This window comes from Adiantum capillus-veneris, chromosome 20, assembly GCF_014529385.1.
Source record: "Adiantum capillus-veneris isolate H3 chromosome 20, ASM1452938v2, whole genome shotgun sequence".
Taxonomy (NCBI): domain Eukaryota; kingdom Viridiplantae; phylum Streptophyta; class Polypodiopsida; order Polypodiales; family Pteridaceae; genus Adiantum; species Adiantum capillus-veneris.
Window position 1 is genome coordinate 154,535,042 of NC_140950.1, and position 12,455 is coordinate 154,547,496.

The 12,455-nt window shown below is 45.9% G+C and overlaps 2 protein-coding genes across 2 annotated transcripts; both read right to left on the reverse strand.

The window, feature by feature from the left end:
* Positions 1 to 1,750: 1,750 nt before the first annotated feature.
* LOC147433434 (uncharacterized) lies at positions 1,751 to 2,836 on the reverse strand. The gene has a single exon (XM_086492992.1). It carries the CDS (start codon positions 2,810 to 2,812, stop codon positions 2,510 to 2,512), a length of 303 nt encoding a protein of 100 aa, XP_086349118.1. The 5' UTR covers positions 2,813 to 2,836; the 3' UTR covers positions 1,751 to 2,509.
* Positions 2,837 to 4,918: 2,082 nt separating this feature from the next.
* Positions 4,919 to 5,902, reverse strand: LOC147433435 (uncharacterized). The gene is made up of 2 exons (XM_086492993.1): positions 5,810 to 5,902; positions 4,919 to 5,734 (listed from the first exon to the last, which is right to left on the reverse strand). Exons 1-2 carry the CDS (start codon positions 5,900 to 5,902, stop codon positions 4,919 to 4,921), a joined length of 909 nt encoding a protein of 302 aa, XP_086349119.1.
* Positions 5,903 to 12,455: the final 6,553 nt, after the last annotated feature.

Consider the following 12,455-nt stretch of genomic DNA (forward strand, 5'->3'; position numbering starts at 1 on the left):
TGGACGCCCGGACAAGGTGGTCGGCCGGCCCCAAACTCGAACTCGGGCGATCGGACCAGGTACAACCTAGACTATGGGTGGCCAGCCCGAAGACATACTAGCCGTACAAGTATGCCCTAGACCTGAGTGAAGCAGTAGAGTGGTGTAAGTCTAACAATTTGTACTCTGCTCTCGCAAAGGTTCCCGCCAGAAATTTCCCTCCACCTTCGTTGATTTTTTCAGTTCCCATGCCGGGTTTCATCTTTCCTTCACCTCCTTCTTTGGCAAGTGGTCATGGGTTCTGTATGGCTTATGCCCCTTAAGACACTAAGGGTGGGAGTGTCACAAAGTGATGACATGGCATGATCGACTGGACGGACTCCGAGGTCCAACCCCTAGAGAAAGATGCAGATAAAGTTTTACCAACCTTCAGAACTTTTTTGAGGGGCCCAAATTAAAGCATTAAAGATGGCATGACCGAATGGACGGACTCCAGACAGGGGGAGGTCCAACCCCTAGGGAAAGATGCAGATAAATTTTTCCAACCTTCAGAACTTTTCGGAGGGGCCATGAACTTTATAAGTTATAGCAACTTACGGTACTATGGTCGACGGGCTAAAACCATTAAAAATAAAGCCAAGGACCCAAAATAGCGTCGAGATACTGCCTCGAATGACAAAGTTTGGAACTATAAGTAAACGTGATTTTTAGAGGATTCATATACCATTTTTTCTTCCCTCATGAAAGGACATCCTAAGATCATCTCGTATGACATAGGGTGTTTGTCAAAATCCATGACAATGAAGGTATGTCTTTGTCCAAGGACCTGGATCTTGAGATCTTTTAGCATCCCAATAGGTTTAGCCATAGTTCCATTGGCATTCTTTACTACTATGTTTGTGACTTCAAGGTGAGGTCTTCCCAACACATAAAGCCAAAAAAAATAATGGCATCACATTGGGTAGTCTACTTGAGATGCCTAAACTTTAACACCCTCTCTGTAGCTCAGAGTGGAGAGACCAAGACGATGAAGAAGATACCACCGACACACCAACACCGGCCGGTTTGGGAATGAGGGGCAAGTCTCATTCTTCTCATGGTTGGGTGGTGAAGAGGCGACCTGACCCCTTGGGGTAGCATACCCATAGCAATATTACATCATAGTGACACTGTCCAAAAAGGGTTATTTTTAATGTATTGCTCATAGAACTCTATGCTCTTTTGAGGGAGGTCCTTCATATTGTGTAAAGTAGAATTTAGCCCAATTGAACATCAAAACATACGACATACAAGGGAAACCGCACTCCCCCTCGCAATTGAAGCATAACCAAAATGAACGTGAACTTGAAAACTTGGCAACATGCGACCTTAACTTCACTACTTGTTTAAACAAGAAGGGAAAGATCATCATCTTTATCACACATAGCTTGGACAACAACTATGGCATGCCCGTTACATAGGTCTGGGTTTGTATTTAGTGCCTAATTAGAACTTACCTTATAAAACCAACAAATTAAGTAATGGACACGCACATCTAAATAACGCTTACTGAAATTGAGGACTTGAAACTAATCACACCATATCTCACTTCCAAAAATAAATTCGAGCAAAACATTAAAAATTTGAATGACTGTGTTATTTGAATTTAGAATGGCATTATCACTTTCAAGGCAAGTTACAACCTCCACACTAACCATGAGGTTAGAGCCGGTATGTCTCTCAACTTTTGGGTGTCAACAATACATCACAAAACATCTAAATCAAAATGTGCCATGTGGATGGAAGTAACACGGAATCACAATAAATCAATTCAAAATTGAACATACGTCGTAATCTACATTAATAGTAAATTAAAAGACATGTTTCAAAAACAAAAACACTTTACTAGGGTTGAGAGAGAGAGAGAGAGAGAGAGAGAGAGAGAGAGAGAGAGAGAGACCTAATCTACATGATGACTATGCCAAAAGCCCACAACTACGTAACCACCTCCGGCTACAGCCTGTACATCGCATGCAATAGAGGGTTATGCAACTAACTAATGGATCTGTCCGATCATGTTGGTCCTCCAAAAATGCTCACAAAATTTCTAGACATAATCCCCTAGGAAGTTTACCTTAATCTAAGCTCTTAAAAGTATTTATAGTATGTACACATAGCACAAGAGCTAGTGTGCATGTGACATCGCCTCCTGCTTGAGTTGAGGCTGGTCTGATCTACATCACCTCCTGTAGGTTGCGAGCAAATTTGGAAACTCATGGACAAAATCTTCTCCTTACCACAGTGCTTCACAAGTCCCTTGGTCCTTAAACTTCGTGAGGTACTATTGAACCTTCTTTCAAGAACCACATAGCCACTAGCAAAACTTTACTATTGGTTCTCTTGGTGGTAACAAAAAAGTAACAATTACATTGATGCAACCATGGATAGAGAGCACTAGCTTCCATCTTATCGTCAACTTCATTGGATCTCTTCCGGAAGAGGGGTCGATGATGAGCCCCATGCGCTATGGTGGCCTCAACAATTCTGGTTGCTAATTTGTCCAAGTACTTACCATTGTGAACATATCCTGAAAACAAGCCGTAAAGGTTGCATCCTTATCAGCTTCCATCTGCAAACGAATGGTTTCTGCTTGCAACCTAGCTGTTTCTTTGTCTGCCTCGGCTCGCAACCTAACTGCTTCAATGATTGCCGCAGCCAGTAGTCGTGTGGCATCCCACCTCCTTGTCTGCCTAGGCCTTGAGCCGAGCTGTTTCTCTATTTGCTTTTTCAAGAAGTTTCTTTCCGTTCTTCCCCCACGTTCCAGTCGAGCCATCGTGTCCAATAGCAGTTGCATGACTGGGTCAATGGTCGGTGGAGTCGCTACTTGGGGAGGAGGAGAGGTTGTGCCTTGAGAAGAGGACAATGGTCCGTGCGTGCTGGCAGTGCCATGATGAGTGTAGAGAAAGTATCCATACCCCTTCGAGTCATGACCCTGAACGAGATAGGTGCGTCGAGGTTGCTTCAACCTTAGGGGCTATCTACCCTTGCCGTGGGTGCACCACGACTGCAACCTTGCGTATACAACGTCTGCTTTCTCCTACGCTCGAGGCACCACGACCGCAACCTTGCATATACAATGTCTGCTTTCTCCTACGCTTGAGGCACACTGCTCTACCACAATAGCAGGCTAGTTTTCTCCTTGAGTCAAGGGGAGCCTTTCCCTGAGGCAAGGTCCTCAAAACAACACTGAAACACAATACTTGGCAAAAAAAATTCTTTAGAAGTGAATCTCCTTCAAAGCTGAAGCTCCGATACCAATGTAAGATGCAACAGAAGCAATGTAAATACAAAGATGATATGTAAAAGAGAACTTGCACTTTTCTTTACTTCTTCAATAGAGAGATATGAGAGAGATAGAGAACAGAGAGACGACACCAGATGGGGTCCCAACTAACCCTCTCAAGGACCCCCAAACCGTTGCCGAATTGGTATTTACTTTATTCTTGCAGTAGTTTCAATGTGTACAAAAGGCGATACCTAATGACTATTGATGGTAGCTTTCCTTGGATGGTCACTACCGAAAGACTTCCCTTCGCCCTTCTTTGATGGCAAAAACGCAATACACTTTGTACCTATTGTCCATCCCTGTTTCTACACTAAAAGACCTACTTCTCACCCCCAAGTAACACCTAACCAAGCCTCCTGAGTACCCTTCCCTTACAGCCAACCCTTGCACCCAATACCCGGCTGGAAACGCACGTTTTGGAGCCCCTGTGATTGCTGAATTATCAGGTCACTTGCAGCCCTGCTAAGCACCTGTTTCTGGAGTGTTTTCTTGGCCTTATCAATGTCCTACTGCTTGCTTAGCTTGGTGTTATGGTTCAGCCTCCTATGCTTGCTAAAACGCTAATAAAATACGCTCTCACATTGCTGAAAAACACAGATGTATCTGCACCTTTGTGGATACTAGGTGGACAACACCGCTCGCCAAGATCCCAAGAGATATGATTGAGAGTTCGATGCTCCCGAATCCACAAGCATCACTCACAGAGGTATGACAATACTATGAATGAGTCAACTGAACAATGCTTCCCTCTCCATCCCACAACTTTAATACAAGACCAAGGGAGAGACATCACGGAAGAGCTCTCATGATCAAAATGTAACTTCCCATCATCCAAGACTCTGAATATCAGATCCCCAAAACAGGCAAGCAACGAGTGATCAAAGGCCTCAATGTAGCCCCACCAAACCAACCATCTCGTCCTAAGTGGCCACCTGCTCAATAGTCCTCCAACGGTCAGGAATGGTATCCTCTATCTCTGCAATGCCAGTGGCCATACCTCGCCTGATATGATACTGCTAAGCAAGAAAGTATACGTCCATCAATCTTGGCATGGCCCATTTGAGAAACGAGGGTGCCGAGCCATTGTCCCATCTAGCCCACTCAATATAAATGCACTTGCCTAACTAATGGCCCTCTGAGTCTCTAATCCAACAACACCAAACCAAAGGTTCGAATCAGACAGTGTCGAGGATCATACCCGTTATAAGCATCGCATGAAGAAGGCAAAGTCACTCTGCCGTCCGAAAATATCCACCTGTAAGAGGGCTGACCCTCGCTAGCAGTATCTGGCAGCAGAGCAGAGAATAGCCTCTCAGCAGAAAGCAGAGCAGATCTAGCGTTTTTGCCAGATCAACCCTATCGATTTTTGAGCAAGCAACCAGCCCAACGTTTTTGGTTTACAGCAGTTTCCCTAACCTCGCCGCGTACTGGCGCCCCTTTCTCGCAGCAGATCCTCACCGGAAAGCCATCCATCACGACAATTTTTTGATTTCAGCCCTAGCATTTTTCAGCCTCGTCGTCGTCGTCATCGTCGACACAGTTGCAGATTCCAGCCCTTATAGTAGCACCAGCCTTCAGCATAGCAAATCAGCCAGCGTTTTCAGTTTTCAACATTTACACCGCAGTTGTCGTCGTCATCAAAGTACCAATTTTCAGCCAACAGTTCCAGATCAGCCTTTCAGCCCTAGCATAAGCCTTCACATTTCCCAATGCCATTTCAATGTCCAAATTCGCATCATTGTCAACCCCTGCATGTGCAGCTTCAGAGCCTTGGCTCTGCAAACTTCCAGGTCCGTACCTAAGTAGCTGTAGAGCATCCATGGGAAGCCCTTGTGCCGACAATACTTCTTGCCAATACTCACTCTGCCCAAGCCCTGCAACCATCCTATTCCAACCATTGAAATTCCATCCCCTATCCATCCAACCTTCTGTGCACCCTTTAGCGACTAAGTACCGATGGATTTTCCACCTGGCAAACTCACAGAACTTCCGTAATGCAACTGGCCTTAATTGCTCTAAGTCGTTCAGTGTCGCACTCAGCACCCGCACTGTATCGTACAAATTGTTCTTCTCATCCACTTTTTGTTGCAATGCAATCTGCCCCTCTTTCAGTGACTGAACATCCTTCATTCGTTTAGCCCTCTCTTCTTCAAATTCCTTTTTCAGGGCCTGATAATCAAGTTCTAGACTCGAATTTTTCTCCTCCTGCTTTGCCAACTCCTCCTGCCGCTTTGCCTGCTGCTTTGCAGTGTCCTCCTGCACCTTTGCCTGCTGCTTTTCAGTGTCCTCCTGCACCTTTGCCAGCTCCTCCTTGACAATCTGTAGCTGCGACTTCAGATTTCTTGTTCTATCCCGGCCACCCTCTGCAATTTTCTGCTCAGAAGCTTCCAGTCTCGCCTGGAACTGCAGAAGCGTGCTTGACAACCGCCTCTGTCAATGTTATCGGTGCTTATGTCCATCTTCAAAGAAGATGCCCCCTGTATAATTTTTTTCCTGGACCTCTACCGCTAAAAAGGGAATGAGAAGTATGGGCTTGTGAAGCCCTACGATGATTTTGGTTAATGGGGATCGTGATGCCCCAAAGTGAGTATGTTTCATGGGCTTGTGAAGCCTAGTAAGTGTTTGGTGAATATTTTTCTTTATGCCGTCATGCTGCCAAAATTTTGACAACCATAGGAGTATTATATGCATAAACTTTGTGATGCAAGTTAAAATATGATTGGTATTGTCAAGTGAACTTTAGTTTGATGTTTTGAAGTGATTGATTTCTATGAAGACACTGAACCTTATGGTTTAAGTCTAGGAATGGGTAGGCTTACTCCAGATTCATGAGACCCTGACCCTCACCATGTGTGTGTTTGGACTGATAAGTTTGTTGAGTGGTTTGCTTTGTTCGTTGACTGGTCGAATTATGGTGGCAGCCTCCCTGGGTGGGGCAGAATGAAAGTCTATTGCATATCATGTGCGAGCAGGCTACCTTGTATGGGCAAGGTGAGTCATGGGTCCCCGCCACATTTTATTGCAGGCAAGCTACCTTGTTTGGGCAAGGGGAGTCCTGGGTCCCCGATGTATGAGCTAAGCAGGCTACCTTGTATGGGCAAGGGGAGACCTCGCAAAAGCTAGCATGAATGCTATGTAGGCTACCTTGTTTGGGCAAGGGGAGACCTAGCAAAAGTTAGCATTGGCTGGGTGACTATTTAGTGCCCGGAGAGGTGTGTGTGAGGCTGCCTAAACGCAGTGGTAGGTCATGATACCCTGCCACCAATGGGTATCTGGGATCCTTTCAGAGTCGGGCCCTTGGACTGAGGCGAAGCGGCCTAGCCATGGCTCCTGTTTCTTAAGGCATGGTGTAGGTGTTCTGGTTCACTCATAAGAAGAGGGATTCCATCTATCCCTAGGGGAGAGGGTGGATGGGTGGATCGCTCGATCCCACACGGGTCCGGTTAATCTCCTACATATCATGTTGATAATAGTTTTTATGATAACCGTTGTATATACCATGATCTAATCAAATCTACTGATTGTTTGAGCATGTTATAACTTGGGTATGAGTTGCAGGAGTGTTTCACTTATCTCTCTCTCTCTCTCTCTCTCTCTCTCTCTCTCTCTCTCTCTCTCTCTCTCTCTCTCTCTCTCTCTCTCACACACACACACACACACACACACACACACTATCTCATAGTCTCACCCCATCCAAGGGTAGCACTAGATGCTAGGTGCCTTTGGGTGTAGTCCAACTCAAGCCTAACTCTAGGATTATTGGCTGGGCGCGAGAGCCTATCTCTCCAGGAGAGTTCGCTGTGCATTTTAGCCGGTCAGAAGTAGTGGTGAGGGTGGAAACACCATTACCGTGCCTCTTCTCTCCTAGACCCCCCTGGGGAGGGGATCGTTTAGCTAGTATCAGAGCCCAATGTTGGGTTTCTTAGGGGGGGGGGGAATGATGGGTAGAATGCATGCATAATGCATGCTGCTTGGAAAGATATGTTTGAGTTCCATTACTTCACAATTTATGTCAAGGATGAGGTTGAGCAATTGTTGAAACCACTACACATGCAACGTGTTACTCTTAATCAGACACTAAGACTAGTAAGTTGTAGGATGAAATCTAGGAGATTAGGTGTGATGTAGACTAGGAATTGTTAATAGAACGTGTAATGAGATGTATGGATCTTGCACCCCGTGAACTAATCTTGTGCATTTTGGGTAGGAATAAGAGTAGATTAGAGTGGGGACTAAGAGGGATTAAGCCTGCTTTTCACTTGGAGTGTGCATTGCCTCTCTTGGTGTCATGTTTTAGTGCTACATCATCTTAATCTTGTGCTTAATGAGAGTGAATTGAGCTTGTCATTGCTTAGAAGAAACGAGGATTTGGGATTCCGGATGTGTGTGTGTGTGTGTGTGTGTGTGTGTGTGTGTGTGTGTGTGTGTGTGTGTGTGTGTGTGTGTGTAAGCTTCATAGAGTGCATTAGGGAAGGCATTTGTGTTGTAGGATAGGAGTGTGGATGATGGGTGAGCTCCCAAGCATGGCATATAGGCCAATGTGAGGTTTTTGGAAACCACCATAGGCTCAAGGGCGGCAATGCTTGTCGGGTTGACATTTTGGAATGTCAGTCCATGTTTGAATCATGGAGTTCCGCTCACCGCTAGGATTCCATAGGCATTGTAGAAAAAGCTGGGTAGGAGGAGCATATTGGGCAATCATCTCTGCATGCAAGTCAAGGGAGGAAGCGGCCTAGCCAAAATAGAGACATAGTGTGCACATGTAGTGACTCTGTCTCTGGTGAAGCAGCTAGCCTATATTGAATGCTTGCACTAGAAAACCCAGCTTGCGTACATGCAACATGGTTGTTTCACCTACGATTTAGGGTCTCAATAAAGGCTACAAAAAGGGAAATTGTAGGTGTAGTAGTTCTCTTCAGTTTCTTTCCCGTTATGAATGAATGAAGTTTCTACTAGAACGTAGTGAGGAGGGGGGGGGGGGGGGGGGGGGGGGGGGTTTTCCACCATGGTGAGGGTATTTACGCACTCACTGGGAAGGTGCAAGGGTGTGGTGGGACAACAGCTACCAGTGCTACATTTTTGTGTGCTTTTCTATCAGCACATACACCAAAACGGTGGGGGGGATTTTGGTGTGTGTGTGTGGGGGGGGAGGGGGGGTGCCACCATGGTGCGGGAATTCAAGAACTTAATGTTAAGTATGGAGCCTGATTTACCCTTGTAATTTTCTGTGGTAAAAGCGCAGCACATTTGTAAGGCCCCCATTATGAGGAGAAGCCATCGTGCGTGAAGGAAAATCACTCACCGGAAACCAAAATTTTCACGGACAAGAATCAGGGGCAACTTTAAAGGCCTCGGGGGCGGAGGCCCCCGAGACTTTTTTTTCGCCGGAATATTATGGCCGGACGGCGGCCGGAAAGTGGTCGGAAAACAACCGGTCGGTTGGCCGGCGGCCGGTAGTCAATGGCCAGTGGCCGGTGGTCGGAAGTCAATGGCCGGTGGCCGGTGGCCGAATTCAAAAGCGGACTTGTCTTCTCAAGGGCGGCCACACATGGGCGGGTTGGAGGGTCCGATTTGGACTTATTCGCACAAGGGCGGCTACATATGGCTGTCTCTCATAAGAGAGGGTAGCCCTTTTGGCCTATAAAAGGAGGCCATTTCTACACACATTTCATAGTGTGAAGTTGATGCAACAAGGTGATTGTGAGGTGGTGAGAGTGAAGCAAGGCGGGAGCTCCATTAAGGGTATAATCCCTTTGTAAACTACTTCTTGTTTTGAAGTACTAAAGCCATTGAGTGGCTGCTTTCCCGTTGACGTAGCCCACATTGGGTGAACCACGTATATCGTGTGTACTCTCTCTCTCTCTCTCTCTCTCTCTCTCTCTCTCTCTCTCTCTCTCTCTCTCTCTCTAATCTCGTGTATATAAATCTGTCTCTCTCCATTAAGTAATCTACTCAATTATCTATTTAGCTACGTCTTATTTCCTAACACTTAATGGGAAGGTGCAAGGGCGTGGTGGGCTAGTAGATGTCAGTGCTGCATTTTTGTGTGCTTTTCCATCGGCACACGCACCACCATGAGAGAGAGAGAGAGAGAGAGAGAGAGAGAGAGAGAGAGAGAGAGGGAGGGGAGACAAATCAAGTGTGATAGTTCCAGTACTCCTTGGATGCCCCCTCTCTATCTCTTACATAGACGGAGATCACCAGACTTATACCTCAGGATGTGATCCTAGTGTCTTGAGATATTGCAGATAAAGAAGGAGCTCGAGAAGGAGATAGAAGAAGCTATCACTGACATGGACGATTTTTTTCTAAGTTTTCCTGAAAGATGTCAAATTGGGCAAGGTTGAAGAGGCTCGAAAAGATATAATGGACCCCAAATGCTCGATGGAAGCAATGGTGGGGCATGAAGCTATGGAGAGCCTGAGTGACCCAAAGAGGCACCAGGAGATGAAAGAGGCAGAGATCCTTTGTGAATGCCTAAAGCTATTCCGTGCAGTGGCTGAGATCGCGAGGGAAAACCTAAAGTTAATCCGGGTAGGGGCTGAGATCTCCAGGAAAGAGGCAGAGATCCTCTGTGAATGCCTGAAGCTATTCCAAGCAGGGGCTAAGATCCCCACGAAAAACCCGAAGTCAATCTGGGATGAAAAATGTGTAGATCCAATCATCCAAATACGAGCAGGTTATAATAAAGTGCAAGCACTAGCATTCCTGGACACAAAATCACATGGAAGTTTGGTTTCCTTAAGTTTGTATAACCAGCTTGCCGAGGTAGAGCTACAAGCCAGAGAAGAGGACATCCAAGGATTCACAGGTGATCCAGCTAATGTCATAGGATCAGTCGTAATCCCTCTACAACTAGGTGATACCATGTGTACCCATCACTTATACATTGTCCAAGACACACAAATGTGATATCAATTATTACTAGGACAACCTTGGCAGAGATCTTTCAACGCCCATGTTGATTGGTCACAAAATGCACTGCACATTCAACACTTCAAAGGAAAGCACACAGTTGACATTGTCACTCCATGACAATCAACCTTCACCAGGTCCTGAGCAAAAGCCATGGGCTCCAGCAAGTAGTAATCTCCATTGAGTAGCTTTACTCCAAGGCATGGAAACATATCAAGATCGGAACAATCTATCTTTATCTCCTTAATGAACCCACAATCTTTAAAGGGCCATTGTTTGTTATCTTGAAAGAACAATTGGACACTCTCACCACTTACACCATTTATTGAGTGAAAATCTAGATACCATGGAGTTGGAGTTGATCCTATTACATCAATTGACTTTGACATTCTATACTAAGCCCTTTTCTATAAAAAACAACTTATGATTAGACAAGATGGATTTTAATGCCAAGGTCCTATGGCCCTAGGGCCATAGTGCTAGGTGGTGCCCATACAGGTGTCTCTCTATCGTGTTTGTGTGCCCTTGTAGAGCCTTTATGATGGCACCCTACGGCCCTAGTGGACGAGATAAACATCCATGTTCTTTGCCTTGAACTTACCAGGGATAATCAAGCCTAATATCAGATGACCCTTCTTGATGGCAAACCACGGCAGGAGGTTGTAGCCTCTCTCATCTCTCTCTAGGACTCTCGACTCTCCCTGTAGCATCCCTATCACCTACGTGTGACAACGGGGCTTGGGAGGGTGAACTAGTCTTCTTCTCTTCTCTTTTCTCATGCAACCAAGCAATATAAGTTCCAATTACCAAGTGGCAAAAGCTTCCAATGCCTTGTGAAGAGGGCTTGTAATCTTGATTATCAATACAAGTTCCTTTAGAGGGAGTGTTTTCTACAAGGCCCATTTGGCCGCATTTACTTGCTATTCTCTGGTTCCTCACTGGCTTGGGTTACTAGATCTGACCGTCTCTTTGTGTTGGTCCTTGCTTGTGCGTGTAGTAGTAATAACTTACCACTATACTACAACGAGTTTTGTAGTGTGTGTCAATTTTTTGTGCTACTGCACGTATCGTTACTCTAGCCTAGACTTGCATCAGTCATATGCATCCACTTTGTACCAGTTTGTGCAATCAATAGTAGACCACTCTTGCCAACGAGAATGGGGCCTTCGGAGGAGGGTTTTACAACGTCTCTGGTGTCGTATTCTCTTCTCTCTCTATCTCTCAGTTTCATACACTTGCACGCACAGTGTCCATTTACTTTGTTTGTGATCATTACAGTCTCTCATTAAGAACGGAAGGATCTCCCTTCCATAAGAACAAAAGGAACCTTGAGTACATTACGGAGCACTCATCTTGAGAAAAGAACAACATTCACTCCCGCTGCACCTTACAAGAAATGGAGAAGACTTGCGGACAGTCATGGCGCTCAAAAAGGAGCAGGCAAACAACGCAGACTTAAGCTTGGCATTCCTCTCTTGACTTTTCTCGGCGAGAGTGGTCTACTTGATTGCACAAAGGTTTACAACGCGAATGCAATGGACTGATGCAATGGAACTATGCCAATGACGACGACGACGACTTTGTGGTTGAAAATTGGGATCTTCTATCTGCTGATTTTCATGGACTGTTTCGGGGTTGAAATGATTGGTTTTCTTCTGCCGCTTACTGTTGGGATGTAGGCCAGGTGGCCGTGGGAAACCACCCTTGTACACTTGATTTTTCCTAATCAATATAGGGAGAAAAAAGAGGAAGTGTTGACTCTTCTCTTTCTTCTCCACTAACCTACACACAGTGGCTGCCCTGTGCATCTCCCCCTTCCCCATTCTCTTCTTCCCTTCTCTTGCACACACTCCGTACACGCACACGCGCACTCATCAATTGGTATCAGAGCTACGGCAGCGAACCGTACGCGCGACTGCTCTCCGACAATCGACTCGGAAGCGATAGAGCTCACCGGCTATGGCGGAGCTCGGAGCTCAAGCTTGAGCTTGGCAGTGTGCAGCAGATCCGAAATTGCAAGCTTGGCTCGGAGAAGCAAGGAAATCGAAGGCTTTGAAGCCGAGCAAAGGTAGTGGCTTGTGTGTTGGTTACACACACACACACACACTCACACTCAATTGGAAATTCAAAAGCAGGACAGCAAGGAGTGAGAGCTTTGGGAAGCTTTGCAGCTTCTGCAGGCAAATCGGAGCCATCAAATGGTATCAAGGCACCCCGATCCCGAGCCCCGACTACC